Genomic DNA, 27,720 nt, shown 5'->3' with positions numbered 1-27,720 from the left:
TTGGATGGTGTTCAGCACCTGCACCAGGCCAGAGTGGAGTGGCCAGGATTTCAAAGGTCCCCAAGAGGACACCGCCCTCCCCACTCCATCCCCACTCCAGGACCTGCTCTATACTCCCCCCACCTCTGGGGTAACGGATTCTTGGATGCTTCCTCAGGCTCTGATTGGCACGGCCTCAGACTGTGTCCTGTTTCTCGAGTGAGGTGCCATGTCGGAGGGGAAGCTGCCTTCAGATAAGATGATAAAGCCTGGCCTCACAGGTAAGAAAACTCTATGAGAGTTCACCCATGGTTTATTGTGACTGACTTTGGAGCACCCAGGCCCCAACTTTTTAATTTATTTAAAAACACTGTGAAGAAAAGTCACGCCATGCAACAAAGCTCACGTTGGGCTTATTGCGAGTTGTCTCTGTCATTTCTAGAGTTTTGGAAGCTGCTTACTTCTTGTTTACTTAGGCAATATTATATCCTTCTGGAGTCTTTGATGGAGGCCACCTGACATAAATGGCTTAGCTCTGAAGGGAGGGGGCCTTGCAGAACCATCTTCACAGTGAACTTAAATGGCAGAGGACAATTTACCAATATAATGTGCATTCTAAATGCCTGGGTTTTTTTTTCAGTATTGAATCCAGGGTCCCATGCACGCTAGACACACACTTAACAGCTAAACTATATTCCCAGCTCAAAGCCCACATTCTGAACCATGTCAGTAGGTACACAGGAACTGAATCAGTAGAGAACTGTGCCGCTTTAAAGCCAATGTATCCGCATTAATAGGTACTGAATAGTACCGTGAATTAATAGTATCGCCCCTCCTCATAACTGAGTCCATGGGCACTGCACTCAATATAAAGAAAGAAACAAAAATATGTACGCATGACTATGGAAATTGGAGATTGAACGGCTCTGTAGTGGTTCTAACTCCACTTGCTAGGGCCACTTAGGATAAGCGAAGCCTTTAAGGTTCTTGGAGAAGAGCGTACAACAGTGTTTTCTGGATTTCAAGGGTGAGGCATGATTTCAGCTTAAGTTATTGTTTTCAGAAGCCAAGTGGAATCGAACGCTGTAAAAACAATGCCAAGAGCAAAGAAAAGAAAAGAAAAACCTCAAGGGGCTTCCCCGTCGGTGGTTCCTGTTCTTCAAAAGTTCCTGAAGACATACCAGAAGCACTGCGCGCAGTCTGGGACATCCCTGTGTCCCACCATCCAAAGGGACCTGAAGAGCAGCATTGAGAGAGAGCAGATCCTCAGGAAGGTGAGTGGGGGTCGGTCCCTGGGGTTCAGTCCAAAGCTGACGCTCCACCAACTCGGCACTGCCCAACGGAGTGACGTACTCAGCTTTGCTCATTGGAGACCAAGGGCCTGGCCACTCTTCTGCCCCTCCCCCAAACCAGGCACCTGCCCTCTTTGACTGCCAGAATGTGTTTGTGGGGGGATTCGGGAGTTCCTCTTTAAGCCCCCCTCTTTCCGGACTCTGGCCTCCCTGAGGTGTATCCTCCTTCCCTCTAGCCTCTCTCCCCACCTGTTCCTCTCTACCAACCTCATAGGCCCTCAGGGTTTTTCTAGTCCCTTCTTTTTTCAGCTGTCCCCGCACTCATCTCCCTGCTCCAGTGAGGGGCCTCCCACAACCATTTAAAAAAAAAAAAAAAAAAAAAAAACTCACGTGTACAGCTGGGAGGTGGTGGCGCAGACTAATTCCAGCACTTGGCAGGCAGAAGCAATCAGATCTCTATGACTTCAAGGCCAACCTGGTCTGCAAGAGCTAGTTCCAAAACAGGCTCCAAGGCCACACAGAGAAACCCTGTCTCGGAAACAAAAATCATGTGTATGTGTGTGTTCCCGGTTGTCTGTATGTGCGCCAAACACGTGCAGGTGCTGGCAAAGGTCCGAAGAGGTCATCAGATGCCCTGGGACTGTAGCTGCCCAGTGTGGATGCAGGAACCAAACGCTGGTCCCCTGCAAGAGGAGCAAGTGCTCCTAACTGTTGAGCCATCTCTCCAACCTCACAATCACCCTTTTTTTTTGGGGGGGGGGAATAATATTGGTTAATTTTTTAAAAGATTTATTTTTCAGTTATATGTATGGGGGAAAAAAACCAAGAAGCCATTGGAAACCCTGGAGCCGGAGTTACAGGACATTGTTAGCTGACTAGCTTGCTCTTAAGCCATCTCTCAAGCCCACTAAATTTTGTTTTCACTATAGTTCTTGTAGTTAGCCTTCACCTAACTTTTTATTACATCCATCATCTGAAATACAATTAACATCCCATGTGGTTAGACACAACTAAAGAGGCTGCATAAGTTGGAAGCTTGCTTAGATGGGGGTTCTCCATTTAATTATGAATATCATTAGGAGCCTTGTAGGGGGCTGGAGAGGTAGGTCAGTGGTTAAGAACACTTGCTGCTTGCTGGGCACTGGTGGCACACACCTTTAATCCCAACACTCAGGAGGCAGAGGCAGGTGGATCTCTATGAGTTCGAGGCCATCCTGGTCTACAGAGCAAGTCCAGGACAGCCAGGGTTACATAGAGAAACCCTGTCTCAAAAACAAACAAACAAGCAAACAAAAAACAAACTTGCTGCTTGAACAGAGTGCCAACATTGGTTCCCAGCACCAACATGGAGGCTCCTATTAACTCCAGTTCCAGGAAATCTGACACCCTCTTCCAGCCTCCCAGGGCACTGCACACATGCACACAGACACACACAGTCAGAACATGCAGACACATAAAATTAAAATAGATAAGTCTTAAAAAATAAAAACCTTATGACTCAATCATTCTTTCCTTGCTATGTAAGATGCAATCCAATGGTTTCCCTGCCTTTCTAGTTCCTAAGAGAAAAAGGAAAGACTGGCTGTACAAAGCTAAATTGATTTGGTGACCTAATAGCAGGCAGTAACGCTGACCTACAGAGCCATGAACTTGTCCATGACAGGAATGCCATCAGCTAGGCCACCACCATCCCACACACAGGTAATAACCACCTCAAGCAGTCGTCCAGTCTTCTGGTAGCGCCATTCCTTCCCCACACACCCAGATGCGCGGATGTCTCTTCTTCCACTCCAGTTTACGCTCGTAAGAGCTGGTGACGCCACAGCGAGCCACCCGCCTGTTTCCTTGGAGCCTTTGCTCATGGCAATTCGAGATGAGCGCTACACGCTGGGGAAGGAACTCTGCGTCTGGGGCCTTCAGCTGACCAACCCCGAGATCGCCAGGCTCGTGAGTGTGCTTTCGAGTTTCTTCAAACCTTAAAATCAAAGCCAAGCTTGCAACATCCTGTATTCCAGATGTAATTTATTTTATTTCTGACTTATTGATATTCTGCAAGATTTTCTTTCTTAAAAACATTATTTTAGTGAGATTCTTCAAACATATTTTAAATGAGTTCCTCATCTTAAATAAGTTTTAAATAAATTTTAAGTAAGTTCCATTTGTTTTTCTCTGAGGCAGGGTTTCTCTGTGTAGCCCTGGTTGTCCTGCAACTCTGTAGACTAGGCTGATCTTAAACTCAGAAATCCTCCTGCCTCTGCCTCCTGAGTGCTGAGATTAAAGGTGTTTGCCACCACCCAGCAAGCTTCACTTTTTAAAGAAAATATGGAAAATGACAGAACTAATATCCATAAATCCACCTCCCAATTGTAATATACTCCTTTTAGATTAATATTTATTTATTTACTATGTATGCATTGTTCTGTCTGCACGTGTACCTGCAGGCCAGAAGAAGGCGTCAGATCTCATTATGAATGGTTGTGAGACACCACGTGATTGTTGGGAATTGAACTCAGAACCTCTAAAAGAGCACCCAGTGCTCTTAACCTCTGAGCCACATCTCCAGCCCTAGATTAATTTTTTTAAATATTTATTTATTTATTATGTATACAATATTCTGTCTGTGTGTATGCCTGCAGGCCAGGAGAGGGCACCAGACCCCATTACAGATGGTTGTGAGCCACCATGTGGTTGCTGGGAATTGAACTCAGGACCTTTGGAAGAGCAGGCAATGCTCTTAACCTCTGAGCCATCTCTCCAGCGCCCCCTAGATTAATTTTTTAAGAATTTACTTACTTAGCCTGGTGGTGGTGGCACACGCCTTTAATCCCTGCACTCGGGAGGCAGAGGCAGGTGGATCTCTGTGAGTTCGAGGCCAGCCTGGTCTACAAGAGCTAGTTCCAGGACAGGAACCAAAAGCTACGGAGAAACCCTGTCTCGAAAATAAAAAATAAATAAATAAATAAAAAAGAATTTACTTAATGCTGGGCGATGGTGGCGCACGCCTTTAATCCCAGCACTCGGGAGGCAGAGGCAGGCGGATATTTGTGAGTTCAAAACCAGCCTGGTCTACAAGAGCTAGTTCCAGGACAGGCTCCAAAGTTACAAAGAAACCCTGTCTCAAAAATCAAACAAACAAAAAAATTTACTTATTTAACTTTATGCACATGAATGTTTCACCTGCCAGCATATTTGTGCTCCACATGCACCCGTGTTGGAGTCCCTAGAACTGCAGTTACAGATGGATCAGATCTGCCATGTAGGTGCTGGGAATTGAACCCAAATCCTCTGCAAGAGCGACAAGTGATTTTAACCACTCTGCCATCTCTCCAGCCCCATGATATACTCTTTTAAATGAACAGAATGAGCAAATACTGACCAATATAATAGCCAAAGCATCAGTCACCTCTTTTCCCGACCTACTACCTAGGTGGGGCCTGCCTGAGGTAGATGTGCACTCACCATGCATATACTAACCCTTGTAGCAATATGCATGCGTGTTAACCCTTGTAGCAATATGCATGCATGTTGTCTTGTAGCAATATGCATGCATGTTGCCTACATAAGTATGATTCTGTAAATCACACTTTCACTCACATTCTGTTGTCAAGAATCACCCATGTTCAATAATTTTAACCGTTATTCTACATATAAACAATTATCGATTAACCTGCATTAGAAATTGAACTTCCTTTATTGCAAATAAGAATTCCACTCCCGGAAAAGACGAATCAGATAATTAAGACGAGCTCTCGCTGGGAACTAGATAAGCTAAACACACATGTGTACATGCATACATGCACAATCTCACACGATTCAAAGAAGGGTAGAGGTGGAGGTGCCCCTGGGATATTGAATTTAAAAGAGGGTAGTTGAGGAACTTAGAAACATGATCAAGAAGCTAAGTCGGGTGTCATGGCACACACCTTCAATCCCAGCACTTAGGAGAGGCAGGAAGTTCCCTGTGACTTCCAGGTCAGTCTGGTCTACATAGAAAGCTCCAGGCTACCCCGAGCTATATAGCGTGACCCTGTCTCAACAAAGCAAAACCCAGAAAGAAAATTGAAAAGTTTTCCATTGGGCAAGGGAGAGATGGAGGAAAGAAGAAAGGGAAGAAGGGAAGAAGGGAGGGAGGGAGGGAGGGAGGGAGGGAGGGAGGGAGGGAGGGAGGGAGGGAGGGAGAAGCATAAGCCAAGAAAATCTCTCCCAAGTTGCTTTCGGTCAAGGTGTTTCAGCACAGCCCTAGTAACCGTAACTAGGACACAGGCTGGAAGCTCAGCCCACTCTAGCTAGCAGGTGGGGGAGATCACACATCATTCAGAGTTAGCACTGGCCCTGTGGCTATGGCTCAACTTTGCAATCTCAGCCAAGAAATAGTTGGAAACCCTAGATCTGACCGATATGTCACTACCTTAAAAGGCCCTTAGCCTTCCAAATCCACCCCAGCCCTTTCAAGGTTTCTGTTCTGAGCTGAACCGAGTGTTCTCTGCTGGTTGTAATGGCTGAAAAGCAGCTCATGCAAGCCTCACGACTTGAGGCTTTAAATGCTCTTTCCTTTCAGGCAGGGATTTAACCATCACTGGTATCCTTGGCTACCACAAAATGACCTGTCTGTGGACCTCTCCACTCTGGAGCTGATGCTGTGGGGACCGTAGACGCTTGTGTACAGCCCAGTCCAGCAGCAGCTCCCACAGTAGCTACTGGTTTGCACACAGTCCACTTCTGAGACGGCCTTGGAATGAGGACGTCTGGGCCTGGGAAGGACAAAGACATTCTTATGGTTTTTATCTCATGCGGGGCGGGTGTGTGTGTGTGTGTGTGTGTGTGTGTCACACACCACACCTCTATTGAAAAGAGTACAGGTACAGGAGGCTGCGTTTCCTCGTTAAGAAATCAGCATCTCTGGCCAGTGAGATGCCTCGGCAGGTAAAGCACCTGCTGCTTAAGCTACATAAAGAAGGGAGGAGAGCACCAACTCCAACACACAGCCAACAAGTTAAAAAACAAATTCTTGGGCTGGAGAGGTGGCTCAGCGGTTAAGAGAACTGACTGTTCTTCCCGAGGACCCGAGTTCAATTCCCAGCACCCACATGGCAGCTCACAACTGTCTGAAGATCCAGTTCCAGGGGATCTGACACCTTCACACCAATGCACATAAAATAAAAGTTAAATAAACCATAAAAAAAAAAACAAAAAAAAAAAAACAAATTCTTTTGACAAATCCAGGCCTGGCAAGCTGGCTCAGTGGGGTAAAGGCACTTGCTGGGCAAGCCTGAGTTCCAGTTCCAGGACCTATGCAAAAATGAAAAGAGAGAATCTGCTCCACAGCGTCATTTTCTGACCTCCACATCCACGGCACAGCAGGCACGCGTCCCTCCCCCACTGATAGTAACCAGTTTTTAAAAACTGACATCCGCCGTAGTCTGAAGAGGCTGTCAGCATCACAGGCTGTGTGGCTGAAGCAACTGCTACTTCTGGAAGTTGAAGTCTAAAATCCAGGGGTCAGCAAGGTTTCTTCCTACGTCCTCTTAGGGTCCTCTTCTTGTGAGGACACTAGTCAAGTCAAGTTAGGGATCATCCCAAGATCTCATCATAACACAGGCGCCTAAATCCATGATGCAGCCTTGTGAGAGGCCTGGGTTAGCCCTTCAGTATGCGATGGGGCAGTAATAGTCAAGTACTATTTAGTGCAGTGTATCTCACCACAGGGCTTCGTGTTTCTCATAGGATTCCTCAATGAAACTTTGTTTTTTAAAAAGGAAAATGCCTTTATTTTCATGCTGCAAGATGTGGAAAACCATCTTGTAGGCAAGAATGTTGCGGTCCTTCATAGGTTTGGCTTGGGAACATATGAGAACTCATAGGCTTGGCTTGGGAATATATGAGACCGCGGAGCACACCGGTTGTCCTGATGGAAGTGTTTTTCAATCTCCTAGGCTTTGTTTCTGGAGTCGAAGGGGCACACCATCTGCCCAGTTACCACCTTGGAGATCATTAACTGCAAGATGGATCTGTGGTCCCTGGGGCGACTGGGGAGAGCTTTGCAGTTCAGCAGTTTGTATTTCCTGGCCCTCGATTACTGCAAGTAAGGCCGAAGGTGGAGCTGTGGCAGGCTGGGCTCGAGACGGTGACAGCTGGAGGATGGGGGTGGGGAGGACCACACACCCAGGTTCTTGAGCCTCCTCGAGACAAGAAAAAGAACCCTCCTCCTCCTGTGCCCAAGTAAATATTAGTGTTCCCCTTTGTTCTTTTAACAAATGTTTATTGAAGGTGACCGTGTGCAGGACACAGAGCTAGGTGCTAAGGAAGATATAAAAATAAAGAGGCTGTGCAGGCTGGTGTTTGTCACCTTGATGCAAGACAGGGTCATTTGGGAAGAGAATCTTAACTGAGGAAATGCCTGTAGGCAAGTCTGGTGCTCTTTCTTGATCAGTGATTGATGTGGGAGGGCCCAGTCTCCACATCAATCATGAATGACACCATTCCTGAGAAAGTGGGCTTGGGTATTAATCCCAGCACTCAGGAGACAGAGGCAGACAGATCTCTGTGAGTTCAAGGCCAGCCTAGTCTAAAGGCTCCAAAACTACAGAGAAACCCTGTCTTGAAAAAAACTAAGGAAAGAAAGAAAGAAAGAAAGAAAGAAAGAAAGAAAGAAAGAAAGAAAGAAAGAAAGACCTGAGCAAGTCATGAGGAACAAGAAGCCAGGAAGTAGTGTTCCTCCATAGCCTCTGGATTAATTCCTACCCTAACTTCCCTGGATGATGAACTATGGGCTGTTAAGATTAAACAAATCCTTTTCTTCCCAAGTTGCGTTGATCATGATATTTTATCACAGCAACAGAAGAAACCCTAAGACAAACACCAAGAAAGATATTAATAAGAAAGATACCAACATGACCCACAGAATCAACTAGGCAGAGCACACAGGGGCTCACAGAGATTGAACAACAGTCAGGGAGCCTGTATGGGTGTGACCTGTGTTCTCAGCATATATGTTATAGTGTGCAGCTTGGGGTTCCCATGGGACTCCTAACAGTGGGAGCAGGAGCTGTCACTCTTTTGCCTGCCTTGGGGACCCTTTTCCTCCTACTGGGTTGCTCGCCCAGCCTTAATATGAGGGTAAATTCCTAGTTTTATTATAACTTGATATGCCAAGTTTGATTAATAACCCTGGGAGGCCTGCCCTCTTCTGAAGAGAAAGGAGGAGGAGTGTATCTTGGGGAGAGGGGATGTAGTGGATGGAGGAACTGGGAGGAGAGGAGGAGGTCAAACTGCAGTCAGGACGTAATATAAAAGAGAAGAAGAAAGAAGAAGAGGAGAGGAAGAGGAGAAGAAGAGATATAAACAAGGTGATGCTGGCATCCAAAGCATCTTCGGAGTGGTAGAGCAGACAGGCTCTTCACTATACACAGTGCGAGGTAGAAGGGTGGAGTCTATGTGTCAACCCTGACTGTCTCAATCAAATCCCTGATGCTATTTGGGTTTCTCTGTGTAACCCTGGCTGTTCTGAAACTCACTTTGCAGACCAGGATGGCCTCAGACTCACAGAGATCCGCCTGCCTCTGCCTCCCAAGTGCTGGGATTAAAGGCGTGCACCACCACCGCCTGGCTCTAAACCAAGTTTTCATTCACACCTCTTCGTGGTTTATTTCCCTGCCGTGACCAACCACAGTGTCCCCCTTGGCCTGTGATACAGTTTAAAAACCATGTGGCTTGTTCTGTCTTTTCAGGTTTGGAAATAAAGAACTTGAAAGTATCTTCTCGGGCCTGGAAAACAACCAAAGGCTCCAAGGCCTCAGTCTGCGCTACTGTGGCCTCGGGCCTCAGAGTGGGCAGAGGCTGGCCTCTGTCATCAGCCAGAGTGCCATTTGGTGAGCTGCCCCTGGGCCCTTGCTCACCTTGTCTCATTGTACCGTGCATCCTAGTGGCTAGATTTGCCCCCCCCAACCGTACGTGTATGAAGGTGTACACACATGTGCACGCAGAACCCAGAGGTCAGCTTCGTCAGCTGCCATTCCTCAAGCATTCTCCTCTGGTTTTCAAATCGGGGTCTCTTACTGGCTTGAAGCTCACCAAAAAGGCTGAATGCAGAGAGCTCCAGGGATGCACCTGTCCCTCCCCTTTCAACCCTGGGATAACAACCACACCACCATGTCCTGTGCTGTTGTTGTTCTCTAAATTTCCTTAGAAATTTATCTCTATTTTGTTTGTATTGTGTGTGTGTGTGCGTGCGCGCAGCAGGCACATCTGGAGGTCAGAGTCCATCAAATGGATTCCTCTCTCCCACTCTCTACTTTTTGAGACAAGGTCTCTCACTTAACAGAAAGTTCCAGGGACCCAATGGTCTCTAACCCCCCCCCCCCCAATGCTGGGATCACAAGTATTTGCGGTATGCCTGGCTTTTACGGGAGTGTTGGGGATTTGAACTCAGGCCCTCTTGGTCATCCCCACGGCCCAGTGTCCAGTGTTTTTCTCTGGGTTCTAGAGACTGAACACGGGTCCTCATGCTCGCTTGGCAAGCACTTCACTTAATAAGCTGTTTCCCTAGCCCCCCCCCCACACACACACATACCCTTTACTTTTCTTACCCTGAGGAGAAAAAGCCTTTAGTGAACTTTGAGAACCAAGGGTATCTGCTGAGGGCATGGTTTGTGCCACTGGCATAGCCAGCTTTGGTGACATGGTGTAGTTTATGTTTACTGTAATTATCCACTATGTTATGTCGTTTATGACTCGTTATGTCCTGTCGGAGAAAGATTTTAAACTCAAAGTTGAAGTGAGCCCGACAGCCAAGGAGTAATGCTTTCTGCCCTCTTCCCCAGCGAGCTGCATGTGGATGGAAATGATCTGCAGTGTTCTGGAACTCTGGCCCTCCTCAGACCCATAGCAGAATATGCAGAGATGCAGGGGAAGGACCAGCCCGCCTTGGCATCACCTCACACTGGAAATCTCCCTCTGCTTCCCCAAGGTGAGCCCTGGGTACCACTTCTAGGCTGCCCCTGTTGGTTCCTGAAGAGAAGATTCTGCTTTGCAAGCCGGTGGCTTCTTAGTGCTCACTGGAGACCTTCTGGAGGTGTCTCTGTCCTGACCTTCAGCACCTGTGAATACGTTCACGTGACGGGCGTCAGGTCAGTCTGAGGTGGAGATCTTCTCCTGGACTAACCTGGGAGGAGCAAGTACAATCACAACGACCTTTCTAAGAGGGAGGCAGGAGGGAGATGCGAAATGGAAACTGAGGCACAGTGATCTAAGCTGGAATGTGGGTGGTCTCTGGCAAAAGCAAAGTAACTTTTCCCCAGAATCTTCTGAGGACCTAGCCCGAAGATCTCCTGACAGTCTCTTGTAGGATCCGTTTCAGACTTCCAGCTTCCAGAACAGTAAGGCAGAAAGCTTGTATCCCTTCGAGTCTCACCTCATCCCCACTCCCAGCCCCCACTGTTACCCCGCATACCCCACTACCACCCCCACTCCACCCCACCCCCTACCACCACGTCTATTTCCTTCAGTTTTGTGAGACAGTCTTGCTCTATATCCTGGGATATACCGGAACTCATCAGTAGCTCAGGCTGGCCTCAAATGTGTACTAGTCTTCCTGACTCTACCCTGTGAGTGTTGAGATTACAGGCATGGGCCACCACTTCCGATTTTAAGCTTGGGTTCTGTTAAACCACTCACTTTATGACTGCAAACTAACACACCATATTAATTAATATCAGACTCATCAAGTTAGCAAAAGCAGGTCAAACAGGATTGAAGGATACTCATGTATAGCACACACACCCCTGCCCCCCATACAACTGTCTCCAGAGATGGCTAGTTTCACGGACTAAACCATGGCAGCAAGAGCCCTCGAGTTTGCAGCCCTGGTCCTCTTTGGTCCCCATACCTACATCTTGGTCCAGGCTCTACGGCTCAGGTCCTGATGAGCTATGATTGGCAGGACTCATCACACACCTTGGGGGGCGGGGAGGGTGAGGTGAGGATTGGGTCGAGTACTGTGCCAGGACTGTGTGAGTCACGGAGAGAGCATGTCCTCACCAGACAGCAGGCAGATGCAGGCAGATGCACCGCTTCCATTCACTCCCCCTTTAAATTTAGGTGAAACCTAAGAATGTGTATTTATGGTACATTTTAAAGCTGACTACGTTTACTAATTGGTTGTCTGTATTGGATGGCTAGTAACACAGACAGTGGCATGCCTGTGTGTGGCTCTGAGCACTGTTTCAGGCTCTTCAGCTGCTAAATGAACATTACGGTAATCAGCTTCCATGTCGGGAAGGACTTAGCAGCACGTATTTGAGTCATATCGGTCCTCCTCACCACTATAGCGGGTTGGGGGTTTTCTAGGAGGAGAAAATCTGTCATGGTGGGAAACTCAGTTGCTCTATATTCTGGGGGGGGGGAAGCGGTGATGGGGAACTGAGAAAAGGTGGCTTTGGGGGAGAAGAAGGCCAGGAACCTGCGACTGACAATGGCTGCCACCTCTTCAGAGACTTTCAAGGATCAGAGTCACCCAGGTCACTTGTCAAGCTAGGTTATTCAGCCAAACCTCTCTGTGCACCAAAGAAAGCGGAAACACTGTTTACCGTCTCCACACTTTCCATACACTGCTTTTACACTCTCCTGAAGAGCCACGGTCTACTGACAGATCCTGTACTGCAGCTGTGGGCTCAAAATAGCTAAGTGACCCAGCGTGGGTATTTATTTTTGAATGATTATAAATGTAAAAGCCATGTCTTGAGGGTTTGGCATGTAGCAGATGGGCAGGAATGAGAGGTGGAGAGGGGAAAGAACGCCCCAGGATGTAAGGTGGAGATGTGGGGATCCTATCCCAGCTGTCTCAAGCAGTTTCTCTTAGGGGGAAGCTGCAATTTAATATTCAGCAAGGTGGCTCGGCAGTAACGGCACCTGCTGCAGAGCCTGGAACATGGTGGAAAGAGACTGGCAAGTTATCCTCTGACTTACAGAGCTCACACATACACACACATGCCTGCATGGATTCACACACATGCACACATGCACTCGTGCACACACTCGCAGACACAGACACTAAATAAATAAATAAAACATGATTTTAAAAAGAATAGCTATACATGGTGGCACACGCCTTTAATCCTAGTACTTAGGAGGCAGCGGCAAGCAGATGTCTGTAAGTTCAAGGCCTACCTAGTTTATATAATGAGTTCTGGGCCAGCCAGGGCTATATAGTAAAACCCTATCTTTAAATAAATAAGTGAAATCTACATATACCCGCAACAACAACAAAAGAGCAATTTTAAAAAATCAGATGAAAGTTCTGGAATTGTTTTGCCAAAGAGGCAAAAATAAAATAAAACAGAAACAAAAACAAAAAACCCCAGGTTTTTCCAGAACATCCAGGGCTACACAGAAAAAGCCTGCCTCATAAAAACAACAACAATAAATAAATAAACAAAACGTACTTTACAGTATAATAAGTTTTCAATATTCATATAAGCAGTCACGAGAGGATGTGTGTGCATGCCCTGACTGTTCTGGAACTCACTCTGTAGACCAGCCTGGCCTTCCTTGAACTCACAGATCCACCTGCCTCTACCTCCCAAGGGCTGGGATTAGAGGTGTGTGCCACCACCTTTTGCCATTTTTTGAGTTAGCGTTTCTCTGTAGACCAGCCTGGCCTGGAACTCAGCGATTCACCTGCCTCTGCCTCCTGCATGTGGCCTTTAAAGGTATGGGCCACCTCAGCCCAACTCCTACACAGTTCTTAATGCATGCCAACAAAGTGTATGTCTCCATAACTGTTCTTAGCAATCCCAGGAAGGTGGGGCCACGGTTATCGAAAGCAGCTGTGGCTGAGGGAGTCACCAGCAACCGCGGGATGACTCTGGGAGCCCCACTTGGCTCTGCTGGGTTGCATGTTAACCTCTAGCTTTGCAGCAGGGAAATAAAAACAACAGCACCTAAGCGATTCTGATGCTGTTTGGCTAATTCTCTCCCAAGAGAAATACCCTTGCAGGAAGTGTCCATAAAGCGAAGGCAAACAATCACCAGTACCAAAGGATGCCGAAAATCATTTCCTTGACTCTGACCCTGCACCGTTGTTTTGTCTTTTTTTTTTTTTTTTAAACCAGTGTGTGGAGGTGGAAACTCAACTTTGAGCCAGATTGCGAAATCTTCCGAAACTGTAACAGTGAAAAGGACCTCCCAGAGGAAAAGAGGGGAAAGAGGTATTTTGGTTGTCGTTTCAATTATTCTTTCCACTCCCTTCACCTTCTAACTCACTCCCTGTGTGTTCCTGGTGCATAATTATCCCAAACAAAGACTTCAAATCCAATGGAGAACAAGCAGATTCGATGTCTTGTGACCTCACACAAACCACGGTTGAACAGTTTCGCCATGCCTGCCAGAGAAATTCATCGTGGGCACAGTCAACATTCCAGAGGAGCATGATTTGGAACAGTTCTTCCAGCAAGGCCTCAGAATCCGGGTTACTCAGAGTTAGAACCAGGGTAACGGTGAAGGGGCTTTGGGAGAGATGGGGAGGGGCAGAAATAGGGCGAAGGAGGGGGAAGAGGAGCAAGGAGGAGGGAGACAGAAAGAGAAAGAAACCGAACTCAGAGTGGGATTTACCACCCCAGGAGCCTCCCAAGGACTAAAGTTCACAGTGTTGCTGCAGCCCCTGCTCCTGCACTCCTACCCTGCCTGGCTTTCAGCATCCCACCCTGCAGAGGGCAGATTGGGCCCTACAGGCTCCTCTCCAGGCACTAATGCATTAAAGTTCTAAGGACGCAGAGCAGGAGAGCTGCTGGGTGTGTCATGAAACAGCCTTTGGGGAGCTCTCGTGGTGCGGCCTGTGCTGCTGTGGTTTGAGCATTCGGTGGTTTGTGTTTTGCATTTGTGGGGAAGACAACCAGCTGTTTGAGAGGAACCTAATCTCCTTGGCCTCTTTCCTTCTTCAATTTTAATCTGTTCTTGTGTGGTCGTTTTTTTCTGCCCTTGAAATTATCGTTGAGCCTTTTCTATGAAATACGGCTACATTAGAAAATTACAGACTCTTGTTGTCCAAAAGCCGCATGAAAATGTAAAGCCCGGTACATGCCCTTCTTCTCTTTGGCTGGAAGACAGAAGGAGGATGGGATGATGAGGAGTTCAAGGTCATCTTCAGCTACAAAGCAAAGTTTGAGGAAACCCGGGCTATAGGAGACCTTGGGGTAAGAGAGAGAAGTGGAGGAGATTATAAAGAAAGAAGGCATTTCAGGCCCTGTTCTACGTCTGTCTTTGATGCAGTTTTCCCATTGGGTAATGCTAATAGAGAAGGCAGTCAATGTTTCCAAGTCTAAAGAAGTGGCCTTTGGTGTGTTCTCTGGACCAGCAGAAGGGCATTCTGCTCCAGAGTTGGGATCAGAGAAAAAGCTTTGGGGGCAAGATGACCTAGGGTGGGAACAAGAAAGAACTTGGACAAAGAAGGACGTAAGTAGGAAAGGCCTTCCCAGTACCATCCAGGAGCCCACAAGTTTGGCCAAGACAAGAGGATGCAGGAGACTGACCCTTCTGAGGGAACGGACCGCATTAAGGGACCTACAAGCCAAGACAAGGGTTTGGATTTGACCCAGGAGACAATTGAGGCCATTAGTCTCCTCAGCCTGAACTCAATGGAACAATTTTCATTGTGTGTGTGTGTGTGTGTGTGTGTGTATTTTCAGGGATAACAAAACTTCAAAACACCTTTCCAAAGGCAGGACATAATGCCACAAGTCTCATGAGGCACAGGGGAATAGAGTTATATGAGTTCAAGGCTAGCCTGGTCTGTATAGAGGGTCATAGGCTAGCCAAGGCTACATCTAAAAAGAAAACCTTCTCTTCTCACATTGGACAACTGCTTAACAGTCATGGGGGTTGGGGGAGAGAATCTGGTCTTTTGTAGGACTCTACCTGTTTCAAAGAGAGGGACCGAGAGGAACTGATTGTGCCATGCTCCTGGGTGAGGAGGCCAGATGGTTTCCATTTGGTCCTAATTGGAAACAGCCAAAATATTTTCATGCACACCCCTTGTGGAAGGAGGTTTTGGCCTGCTGCTTGGATAGCCATCCCCACAGTACCTTCTGAGGCCAAACGCCACTCAGTAGCTTAGCCCTTCCCCTGACTCTCCTCTCATTTGGAGTCCTGAGAACATTTACAGTGATAACCACAAAAACAAGACAATTGACATTGGGCGGCTGTCTATAGTTTGATGGTGGAGCACAGTATTCTATGTGGCTACCTGCAGTTGTACACAGTATCCTATGTGGCTACCTGCAGTTATACACAATATTCTATGTGGCTACCTGCAGTTATACACGTGCCTGTCTCGGCCATTCTGCATTGGTTGCACCACTGAACACAGAATCACTAAACCAGTGCTGTTTGACCCTGAGAGTTTGGGCGCCATCCTGTGGGTGCCATCCCGCAGGACCCTGAGGAAAGGCTGAGGCTGCTGGTCCAGAGAGATCACTGGGAACCACTTCTTTAAACATGAAAACATTGACTGCCTCCCTTGGTTTATTTTGCTCAGTGAAGATGAGAGAGCAGAGTGGGGCTCTCTGATGCCCCTTCTATGCCTTGGGAACCTCAGAACAAGGAGGCCAGGCCCATCCTGCTGGGCTGCTTGGGTTCATCCAGCCTCTGTGGATCCAGCTCTGAGACCCAGGCTCTGTTTACACGAGGTTGTGTACAAGAGTTTAGAGGTTGGTCAGCCTTCAAGCAGGTGACACCCAGCTTTTCCACAGCCCAGTCACCAACTACGCAGCAGCAGGGGATGGTAAAGGCTAGGAGTCACCAAATGGTTGTAAGGAGTAGCCACCTGAAGATAGCAAGGTTCTCCTGAGCCATTATGCTGGTCCTGCCTTGTCACCTCAACACCCCTCACCGTCCCAGAAGACACAGTGGGGAGCAAGGAGTGTCTTGGAGCCTATTTTTTTCCCCAGCTGAAGCTACACAGTGTAGCCAGTGCAGCCGTCCCCAGTGTTTAAATTCTGGAGGACTGAGGATGAGAACCTGTGACTTAGCTGTATGAACAGGGGTAATAGTCCTTCCACGATCCTGATGAGATCAGCACTTGACTCCAGTAGCAAGCTGGCCAAGTCAGGTTCAGTTCTCCAAATAAGGCACTATTGTTTATATCAAAGCCACAGCCCACAGAAATACCAATGGCAGTAAGGAATGCAAGAGCCCACTTCAAGAGTCAAGATGTAATCTTCAAAAGCTATATTCATTCAAAATCAGGAAGCTACCAGTTACAATCCTGAAGTCACTGTACTCGTGATTTCATGCTGGGGACAGCCGATCATAGACTGGAAACCTCTACATAAAGGGATCAGGACCCTCGGTGTGAACTAGCCAATTCTCGTCACATTCTGTTTTCTGGAGTCCCAGGATCCTCGGTGTGAACCAGCCAGCACTCATCACATTCTGTTTTCTGGAGTCCCAGGATCTTTGGTGTGAACCAGCCAGCACTCTTCACATTCTGTTTTCTGGAGTCCCAGGATCTTTGGTGTGAACCAGTCAGCACTCTTCACATTCTGTTTTCTGGAGTCCCAGGATCTTTGGTGTGAACCAATCAGCACTCTTCACATTCTGTTTTCTGGAGTTCCAGGATCTTTGGTGTGAACCAGACAGCACTTTTCACATTCTGTTTTCTGGAGTCCCAGGATCCTCGGTGTGAACCAGCCAGCACTTTTCACATTCTGTTTTCTGGAGTCCCATCATCGAGCAGATGAAGTTCACTTTTATAAAATGGGGTGGTAAATGGGAAATTGCATGTGTCCATTATCAGTGGGAGGATGTTATATCTAAACAACTTTAAAAGAATTGTAGCCAGGCGGTGATTGCACGTGCCTTTAACACCAGCACTCAGGAGGCAGAGGCAGGCAGATCTCTGTGAGTTCGAGGCTAGCCTGGTCTACAGAGCTAGTTCCAGGATAGCTAGGATTGTTACACAGAGAAAACCTGTCTCAACCAGGAAAAAAAAAAAATTCTACCTCAAGGAAGGCCTGGTGTCTACAGATAAGCACTGCAGCCTCTGGTGCCTACAGAATGTGTGTTGCCATTTGTCCTGCTGGACCAAAGGAGACCAAAGGGTGAGGGAGAAGATGAAGCTGTCTCAGCCCTCCACACACACCCCACCCATGAGAAATAGGCCCCTGTCTCATTGCTATGACAACACCTGACAGAAGCCATTCACAGAGGAAGGGCTTATTCTGACTCAAGTTTCAGAGAGGTCACAGTCCATCCTGGTGGGAAACACACAGCCGAAGGAGTGTGGGGTGGATTTTCACACACAGCAGCCAGACAGGGAGCAAAGAACACAGGCCAGAACCGAAGTGGGAATAGCACTCAAGGCTGGCTTCTAGTGACAGGCGATTGCCAGCTAGGCCCTTCATCACAAAGTTTCTACAACTTCTCAAAACAGCACTGCCAGCTGGAAGAGTTCAAACCTCTGAGACTATGAGCATTTTACAATCAATGACGTAGAGCCACGGTAGTTTTGAGTATTTGCTTATTTGTTTGTTTGTTTGGAGTTTCAGGGATTTTGTTTTTGTTTGGGTTTTATTGTTGTTTGCTTTGTTTATTTGTTTGGGTTTTGTTGTTGTTTGCTTTGTTTATTTGTTTGGTTGATTGGTATTTGGTTTTTGAGACAGTTCTTAAGTATCCCAGGAGAGCCTTGAACTCATTATTAACTGAGGATGGCCTTGAACTCCTGATTCCCCTGTTCTGCTTCCTGAACGCTGAGGTTACGGTTTCAGAGTGGGACAGGAGCATAGTGGAACTGAGCTGTTGATCTTGGGCAGTTCTCCAAGACAGAGAGAATGGACCACCAGGAAGATGGAAACTCATTCGGCTGGGTGGCCCTGGATCAATCTGCAGAATGGCTTCCAGGTTAGGTGTGCCAATGTCTGAAATAAATGTCAGACCCTTTGGTAGAGGGACACTTGTTTTTTTTTTTTGGTTTTTTGGGACAGGGTTTCTCTGTGGTTTTGGAGCCTGTCCTGGAACTAGCTCTGTAGACCAGGCTGGTCTCGAACTCACAGAGATCCGCCTGCCTCTGCCTCCCGAGTGCTGGGATTAAAGGCGTGCGCCACCACCGGGCGAGGGACACTTGTTAATAAGTTACCAGGTTGCTTCCATGCAGTGTTTTAGGAATTCAGGGAAGTCAGAAATGACACCAGGAAGCAAGGCACCACTGTGTGCCATGCACTGTGGTCCTTGATAACTGGTCATTGAAAATGCCAGGAGATGGGATATCAGCCTCTTTTACAGTGAGGCTCAGAGATGTTTAGGTACTTTATAGGAGCCACAGGTCATTTTGTTTGGTTGGTTGGTTGGCTGGTTTTGGGTTTTTGAGACAGGGTTTCTCTGTGTAGTTTTAGACCCAGGTTCTCCATGACAGAGAAGTGTGTTCAGACAGTTATGGTTAGAGAAGCCGTCTGTTTATTTTTTGTGTGTATGGGTATTTTTGTCTGTGCTCCTTGTGGATGCTTGGTGCCCAGAGGGGCCAGAAAAAAAGTATTGGATCCCCTGGAACTGGAACTGTAGATATTTGTGATGAAAATGGAACCCGGGGCCTCAGGAACAACAGCGAGTGATCTCAACTGCTGAGTCATCCCTTTATCCCACACCTGGCTTGGTTTTAAAGTAATAATAATAATAAAAAAAAAAAGGAGTAAAAATAGATTAGAGTGAGTACAGCTGGGGCAGATCAAGTATGACCAGGGGCTAAGTGTGTCCTCATCTGTATCCTAAGGATTTGTTTTCCTCCCAGAAAGAAGAGCTTGGTGTTGCTTTGGTTAAAGCCTCAGACCAGGACCAGAGCAGGACCTGAGCGGTCTTCCTGCATTCTTTGCAAGTTCCTGAAACCCATGAGAGGTCCATCTTCCAATCTGGTCCATTTGTTGTGGGCAAAAAGTGATGTTTTCATTACTCCTTGATGCCAGTTTGGGAGCAGTTGAGACAGTTTGCCCATGGGGATGCCAGCTATGCCCAGTCAATCACAGGCCAAGGCCCCCTCTCCAAAGGCACACACTTACACCGAGCTGATACAGCAGGGTTCTGGGTGCCTGACAGTGCCTCTCCTTGCAAAGCTGAGCATCTGTATAGGAATTTGGCCTTCAGTCCTCATCCCTGGCTGAGGATGGCTCAGGTTTTATCATTTGCTACTTTCTGGTGTGTGGAAATTAGGAGAAAGAAATGAGAACCGGTGTGATCAGTGTCCACCTCGTCAGGGCAGATACTCCACTCTCAAAGGCATTTTAGATTTGTGAAAATTTTTTATAAATGAAAAATCATATTCCATTCATGTTCATGAGTGGAATCAAGGCATTATACTCAAAAACAATAATGAATGGTATTAAGTTTGGCAACAAGTGCCTTTGCCTTCTGAGTCACCCCGCTGGCTCTTCCCTGCTTTAAATCAAGCCATTTACCCTTCAGGCCAGTCCCATCTGAAGCAGTTCACGGAACAGTGGGCTCGGGAAGGCCTCCGGGAGCACTCTAGCTTGGGAGCAGTGGTTCTGGTTTCCCACCTTTCCTGGCTGAGTGGATGAGCCTGATTTATGCTGACGGCTGTTTTCTCTTCATGTTTTCTTCTTTCTCAAACTCCTAAGATTGAACTGGGGTGAATTAAATGTGTATGCTGTGCCCCTTGGTGGCCCTGATGATGAACTCTGAGAAACCTCAGCAGACCAATGAGGGTGAGCCAGACGCAGGACTCCGGCCCTCAGTGATGCCATCGCGAGTCACTGAGGCGGGCCGTCTTTTCTCCTTCTGACGTTTCCTAGAACCCAAAGCTTGGAAAATGACTGCTTCTCAGACCTCTATAACAAGCTAAGCCCCTTTCAATAAAAACTGTCAACTCCTCAGGATCAGCAGATAATTTTCCTCTTTAGTAGATTAACAGTGACGATCTGACTCCGAGATGGGATTGTCTATCATGCAGTCTGGGGCCTCTGTTGTAAAGGATGACGTGGAACCAAATGCAAAGCCAGGACTCTCAAAATCACATATATTCTACTCATTGATTGTGTCGCAAAATAAGTCTATTCAGAAATCCAGTATGTGCAAACTCTGTTAGAAAATTGGTTTAGATAGGGGAGCTATCATCTAAAAATAATACCAGTGTTCTGATTTTTTCTTGCAGGAATCAGGAAAAAAGTTAACCGCCTGATGGAAGCTGGCCCTTGGGTGGTGACGTTGCATCTGGCCGATAACAGCATCGATGGGACAGGAGTAGAGGGAGAGCAATTGCTGGAACTCACTCGAACTTTAACACGGTGGGGAACAGTAAGAGCTTCGAATTCATTCACTCTCTAAAACTAAAGGGACGAAGCTAAACCACACGGCTGATCGCAGCTTTTCAGCAATTCTTGTGTGGCTTCTCAGCTCAGAGAGAGGCACTTACCAGTCCTGGTCTCGGTACTTGTGCCCCTCAGGAACCTCACAAGGAGCCTCATATGAAAAGGATGGCAGGTGGGGTAATAGAGGAGGCAAGACTTAGACCATTCCTCTACTGCTAAGGTCGGGATAAAACTCAAACCCTGCCTGATGTCAAGAGGAGGAAGGGCAGCTTGCTTGGAGCACACATTCTTATGTTTGGTTAGGAAGCTACCCACCTGGACTCTTAAAGCAAAAGATGGAACTAAAATTCTCAGAAGCTTCTAGAAAGCACTGTTTCCCTGTCTTGCTTATCTTGACAACCCAAGGCGTTCTCCCATCTATCTTTACTGAACCCACACCTTAAGCTGACCGATCATTGGCAGGGCTTGCAACCACTGCAGGAACTGCAGGGTAAAAAAGGGCTCTGGGCAGCACTGTCTCATGGCCACAGCCCCACTGGCGGCCAAGATCGCTGGGCACGGCTGACGTCGGAGGCCCGAAGGCATGATGGGTAGCAGTTTTTATCTCCGCAGAAAGAGGTTCCTCCTTCCTTACTCAAGAAGGATGGGAAGGCTTCCCAGCTGGCGGTCAACGCTGCCCTTTCCCAGATAATTACATCAATAATTTCTATTTCTGTATCTTTTTGAACTTAATATATTGCTGAGGTAAACTGCTGAAGACGTGTTCAGGATTTTTGTGTTTACATCCATGAGCTACACGGATTCACTCTCTCATTCTATGTAATACATTTGCCTGCTTGGGATCAGAAGCCCTTGACACCTGGAGCTTTCTCAGCAGGGGGTTTTGTGGTTTTGTACGAGTCTCACTATGCTGCCCGTGCTGGCCTCAAATTCACGGCCTTCCTGCCTCAGCCTCCTGAACACTGGGGTTACAGGCATCTGCCACCACACTTAGTTCAACCAAAACTCATTTTTCAAAGCAGTATATGTTAGGTTGGTGCTAGGGTTTATGTGGAACACACGAGGCCCTGGGTTTAACCCCCTGCACTGAACCAACCAACCAACCAAACGTTTAGTATAAAGGCTCTTCTGACTTTGAGGGGTTTTGCCTGACATATTCTAGTTTGTTCCTTTCAAAGAATGTATTTATATACATTGTCAAATATATTAGAATGAAGTTACTCATATTTCTTTATTGTCCTTTTAGAAACTGTAGGTTCCATGGAAATCTCTTTTTCGTTGACATTGGTCATTGTGTTTTCTCTTCTTGTACATTTGGTTAGAAACTTATCAGTGTTACTGATCTCAGAGAATCGGCTCTTGGTTTTCTTTCATTTTTGTTTGATTCGTTTTCTTTTTTCTTTTTGTTTTTTGTTGTTGTTAGTTAGTTTGTTTGTTTGTTTTGTTTTTTGAGACAGGCTTTCTCTGTGTAGCTCTAACTGTTCAGGAGTTTGCTCTATAGACCAGGCTGGCCTCGAACTCACAGAGATCTGCCTGCCTCTGCCTCCCGAGTGCTGGGATTAAAGGCGTGCACCACCACTACCTGGTCTAAGTTTTCTTTGCTCTTACTGCTCTTAGGTTCACTTTTCTCCCTTTTTACCTCCTTTGTCTGCTTATCGTGGATTCCAGGGCTTCGATTCCCTCCTGTGAAATGATCATGGTAGTAGTGTCTAACACAGGAGATAGAGGTTAAATAAATCATTCATGCAAAGAGCTAAACCGCATTCAGGGATCTCGCTCCTCCTTTGTCCAAATAGGAGAAGAGCCACTCTGGACAGAGGAGGGAAGGAGGCACCACCTCTGGCCAGTTGAGCAAATGAAGTCCCCTCTACGTCCAGGCTTCTGGGTTCAGCACTGGGCAGGAAACTGAAGCCTCTTGGGGGCAATTCTGCAGGGCAGAAGCCTTCAAGTCTGGGGATGGCCCTGGTGGCGGCCAAGGCCCAGTAACACCAGTGAGGCTCAGCTCCCCAAACGTCACAGACACAGAGCTGAGTTATCAGGTTGGTCTTCAGCACCCTTTCCTCTCCCGTGGGTCTCCTTTTCCTGGCAGCACCCCTTCCTTTACCTTTTAGTTCTTTTTAGATTGGTTTATTTTTATTTTATGTGTACAGATGTTTTACCTGCACGTATGTCTGTGCACCACATATGACCCAGTATCCTTGGAGACCAGAAGAAGGATTAGATTACCCGGAACAAGTCTGTGTGAGCTACCATGTGGGAGCTGGGAACTGAACCTGGGTCCTCCGCAAGAACAAAAAGTGCTCTAACCACTGAGCCATCCCTCCAGCTGTGGTTCCCTGTTCTTACCCATCTTGTTTGAAGAACATGGACAGATCTGGGAGCTGAAACTGTTCAAGTACTAGGCAGATGCTTCCTTGAGATCTTTGATAAGCATAGGCCGACGGCTTCAGCTCTGGCTGCTGAATCAGTGTAAGTGTGGGCAGTGAGCAGCCAAGTCAATGAGACCACAAAGCCAGCAGTGACCTACGTGAAAGTTCAAGTCCCCCTATGTGATAATGACGCGGACTGATCTCTTGATAATCACTTCATAATTTACTTCTGAGCCAGAGACCATGAATTAATTTTCCTTTAGTCCCTGCTGTGCTGGGCACTAATGTGTACTCAGGAAAGAATCATCTGTCTTCACTGCAACCTCATAAAACAGACCACAAAGCCCCCTGCTGGCTAGTTTTGCAGATATGGAAAGTTAGACCCATGAGGGCACATGCCTTGCCCATGGTCAACGAAAGGGCAGAGCTGACCAGAAGTCCAGTTCTTTGCCTCAATGCCACCTCCACAAAACCAGCCAGCAGAACACTGCCAGGCCAAGAATTCTCAATAACCCACCAAAAAATAAGGAAAATGTACTGTTCACAACACCCTGAACATTCCTGGTTTCTATTGATCTTATAAGCTAAGCAACGTTGGGCCTAGAGTCCTTAGGTAGGACTAAAGCACAGTGGTTTTCTTCTCATAAAGCTAATTCATCTGATTTTAAAATCTTTTTTCAGAGGTTTGCCTTTTTAAAATAATTTATTTGTATTCAATGTTCATTGGTGTTTTGCATGCATGTATGTCTGTGTGAGGGTGTTAGACACCCTGGAACTGGAGTTACAGACGGCTGTGAGCTGCTATGCAGTTGCTGGGAACTGAACCAAGGTCCTCTAGAAGAGCAGTCAGTGCTCTTACCCGCTGAATCATCTCTCCAGACCCAAGGCTTGCTGTAGTTGGTTTTCTTTGGTCTGCCAGCTCACAAATAATGACACAGAGACTTATTATTAATTATGAAAACTCAGCCTATAACTGAGGCTTGTTCCTAACTAGCTCTTATAACTTAAATTAATCCATTTATATTAATCTATATTCTTTTTTGATTTTTTATTTATTATATATACAGTGTTATACTGTATATATGTGTGTACAGTATTATGCCTGCAAGTACGCCTGCAGGCCAGAAGAGGGCACCAGATCTCATTACAGCTGGTTGTGAGCCACCAAGTGGTTGCTGGGAATTGAACTCAGGACCTCTGGAAGAACAGCCAGTACTCTTAATCTCTGAGCCATCTCTCCAGTCCCCTAATCTATATTCTATTATGTGGTGTTACCTCTCTTCCATCTTGCACCTCTTGTTTCCTCTCCATGTCTGGCATCTGCCATGTGCCTAAATTCTCCTCTTCCTTTCTCTCCCCAGAAATCATGCTATACCTCCTGCCTAGCTGTTGGCTATTCAGCTTTCTATTACACCAAATCACAGCAAAATATCTTCATAGAGTGTACAAATATCCCACAACAGCTTGCCTTTCTTAATTTTATGTGAAATTAATCCCAGTACTTGGAAGGCAGAGGCAGGTAAATTTCTGTGAGTTTAAGGCCAGCCTGGTCTACATGGCAAGTTCTAGGCAAGCCAGGGCTACATAGAGAGACCCTATCCAAAATAAATAAATTAAATTACATTAAAAAAATCACCAGGTAAGAGTTATTATTTATTTGACATTCTAAAAGTCATCAAGCCATGGTCAATCTCTCAAATATTTTGACATCTTTCTGGTATATAACATATAAATGACTAAGAAGTCTTACATGGAAGCTTGTTTGTTTGTTTTTCAAGACAGAGTTTCTCTATATACCTTTTGAGCCTGTCCTGGAACTCACTCTGTAGACCATGCTGGTCTCGAACTCACGGAGATCCACCTGCCTCTGCCTCCAGAGTGCTGGGATTAAAGGCGTGCACCACCATTGCTCGGCACATAGAGCCTTTTTAAAGTAAATGAATAAAAGAAAGATTTATGGCAGGAAACTCTTGCATTGGCTTTCCTAAGAGAAGCAGACTATTCCAAAGTAGAAAGGCTCATCCAGGTTCAACAAGCGGGCTCAACACCTCTCCAGTCTCAAGTAGGGCCGTCGCATCAGCTTGGGAAGGGGCAGGGAGGCTGAGGAGCCTGAAGAGAAGGGGCGTTCTCTGAAATTCTGGACTGACTTTCTCTGAGGGACCGGGAGCCACACAAGCTGCAAAGCCGTTTTGTTTCATTGTTTCTCTATGCAGCCTGATCAAATACTCCCCTCACTTAAGGGAACTCGACCTTGGAAACAATGTCCTGGGAGAAACGGCTGCCGCGGACATCCTGGAAGCCCTGAGAGCCAGGAAGACAGGTCGAGTTTCATCCTCTATCCTCTTCTCCCTGGGCCCTGAACTAGTCACAACTGCCCCACTGTTTAAATGACAAATATGAACTGTGCAATGAGCTGTGTGTGTGTGTGTGTGTGCTGCCAAAGGCTAGCCTCCATTGGGTCAGCATGCCAAGAGACTTGTGCAAAACTCAAGAACTTTTACAATGTTGTGTGTACCCTGTGAGCCTCTGAGTGATGGTTTGCCTCTGTCCTTGTAGGCCAGTGTCGAGATAATTCTGTCTCTGAAGTAGCTTATGCTTGCAGCATATTCCCAGCCTGGCTGTTTTTTTTTTTATTGTTTTTGTTGTTTGTTTGTTTAATACCTTTTTCTCTATCACTTTTGCTTTTTCTGTCTTCTCTTTCCTTCCTTTTCTTAAAAAAGGACTTATTTATTATGTATACAGTATTCTGACTGCACACCAGAAGAGGGCGCCAGATTTCATTACAGATGGTTGTGAGCCACCTTGCGGTTGCTGGGAACTGAACTGAGGACCTCTGGAAGAGCAGCCAGTGCTCTTAACCTCCGAGCCATCTCTCCAGCCCTTCTCTTTCCTTTCTTACTCACCAAGAAAGTTTTCTCCTGTTCTCTGTTCTCCTCTCAGCTCAACCTAATGTGGTTTGTACAGAAATCGACTGTAGAACTGAAGTAGCCACTGTCCTAAGACACAGCTGAGCCAGCCAGGCACGGGACCCTTTCAAGTCCGAGGTCAGCCTGGGCTACATAAGGATACCTTGGAGACACAGAAAGAGAAGAGGGAGAGAACAAGGAACACAGTGTACTTATTAGTCATCCAAGAGGGGTTTGGCTCTAAGTGGCAGGCAGCCCTGAGTGACTTATGGTCCTGTAACCTTTGGAGAGTGAGAGAAGCGAGGTCAATAAATGGTGACTACACCTGGCCTCTCCTTTAGTTTATTTGTTCTTACTGCTCTTACGGGGAGAGCAAGAAATGCCATTTGAAATGTTGCTCGATGTAAAACATGAGGAGATATTAGTATGAAGTGTCGGAGTGTGAGGGTAGGCTGAGTGGGGAGAGCTCACTGGCAGCGGCATCCTGTCTTCATCATGTCTTTAGTAAGACTCGGAGCTTGCATTTTTCCTTCGCTGGCAGTGATTTAAAGAGAATTACAGGGCTGTCGTGGTCTGCTGCATTGCTCCATTTCCAACTAAAGTGATGCATGTTTAATGACCAATTAAATGATTCTAAGATTTTTCTTTTCAATTATCCTTTTCTTTTAGAGAAACAGAACACCCACTTTGTGTTCCATTAGCACTGAGATCAAGTTCACCAGGATTATTCTGTTAAAACCTCACTTTGAGTGCACTAAGCAGAAGGCAGGTCATGACTGCGCTTTGGTTTTCCTGGTGCCACTTCCCACTCTACCTGGCAGAGACCATTACTGAGCTGCAGGCGGTCTCCCCCCCATTACTGCAGGGAGCGTGATGAGAGACAGCCCCCGGCAACTTGACGGGAAATGATTTCCACCCAGTAGCTCTCTGGAATGGAAAATGTCTTGCTTGCTTAGCAAATGGCTCGATTCACATAAATGAGAGGCTGATTATGGAGTGCCCACCTGAAATGCAAGTAGTCATTTAAACGGCATTAGAAGGCAATCTACGGCTCAAGGAATCAGCGATTTTGAAGTTTCGTCTAAGTGTTCAGCCTGAATGCGTTTATTTCATGAGCTGGACTCCTTAGGCGCTGTTTCTGACAAAGCACTTTAATTAGGTTGTTAGTTTGAGCACAGTGAAGAGTCCTCAAAAAAAGGGTTAGCAGCTTGGATTTCACAGAGTGAATCTAGTCATTTAGCCCTGAAGACATTGCTTTAAAACCTAAAACAACACTGATTATAAAACTAACATTCTTTCTGTGAGTGTCTTCCGTGTTCGTGTCGTTTGCAAACCAACAAGGGAATTTCTAATTCTCCTTTGATGAAATCACACTAACTTTCTTATCTGCTAACGAGGGAGTTTCGTTCCTTTTGCCTTTATCTCTCCCCCATCTTCTTCCCTTCTTCCGGTTCTGATTTTTTTTTTTGAGACAGGATCTCCGTAGCCCCGGGGTGACCTTGAGCTGGCTACGCGACTGGGACTGGTCCTCCAGCCTCCGGAGTCCTAGAATCACAGAGTTCCACCATGCTCTGTCAGGGAGTTCTTCATACGCCAACCGTAATGACGCATCTCTTGCTGGGCTCTTAGGCCTGAGAGCACCCTACACAGTGTGAGCCATTCTGCTCATTTTCGCTTTTGCTCTCTTTGCTCAGGTAAATTACCACCCTTAAAAATTACGGTCACTCCTCGGATCTCTTCAGACACCTTCACAGCTATTTGGAAACATAGCAAGAAATCTAATAGGACCAGCAAAAGGAAGAAAAAGGTAAATTCTTTACTGTCTGGGTGGTTGAGTAGCAGCCACCAGGGGGCGCTAGACGAGGCGTGA

General features: G+C 46.7%; 1 protein-coding gene across 1 annotated transcript; it reads left to right on the top strand.

Annotated features, from left to right (window-relative positions):
• LOC130873562 (uncharacterized) lies at positions 1 to 27,720 on the top strand. The gene is made up of 10 exons (XM_057768400.1): positions 1 to 260; positions 1,043 to 1,253; positions 3,066 to 3,218; positions 7,205 to 7,353; positions 8,999 to 9,139; positions 10,091 to 10,236; positions 13,379 to 13,474; positions 20,419 to 20,551; positions 25,158 to 25,264; positions 27,545 to 27,720. Exons 2-10 carry the CDS (start codon positions 1,074 to 1,076, stop codon positions 27,718 to 27,720), a joined length of 1,281 nt encoding a protein of 426 aa, XP_057624383.1. The 5' UTR covers positions 1 to 260; positions 1,043 to 1,073.

This window comes from Chionomys nivalis, chromosome 4 (assembly GCF_950005125.1).
Source record: "Chionomys nivalis chromosome 4, mChiNiv1.1, whole genome shotgun sequence".
NCBI lineage: Eukaryota > Metazoa > Chordata > Mammalia > Rodentia > Cricetidae > Chionomys > Chionomys nivalis.
The sequence above is the reverse complement of the archived record's forward strand: the minus strand, read 5'-3'. Positions and strand labels throughout refer to the sequence as shown.

Bases quoted from the DNA above. Each gene is read 5' to 3' on its own strand.
- LOC130873562 (XM_057768400.1), top strand. From the start codon at position 1,074: ATGCCAAGAGCAAAGAAAAGAAAAGAAAAACCTCAAGGGGCTTCCCCG. The intron at 13,475-20,418 runs GTATTTTGGTTG...TTTTTCTTGCAG, and splicing joins GAGGAAAAGAGGGGAAAGAG to GAATCAGGAAAAAAGTTAAC. The intron at 25,265-27,544 runs GTCGAGTTTCAT...CTCTTTGCTCAG, and splicing joins CCTGAGAGCCAGGAAGACAG to GTAAATTACCACCCTTAAAA.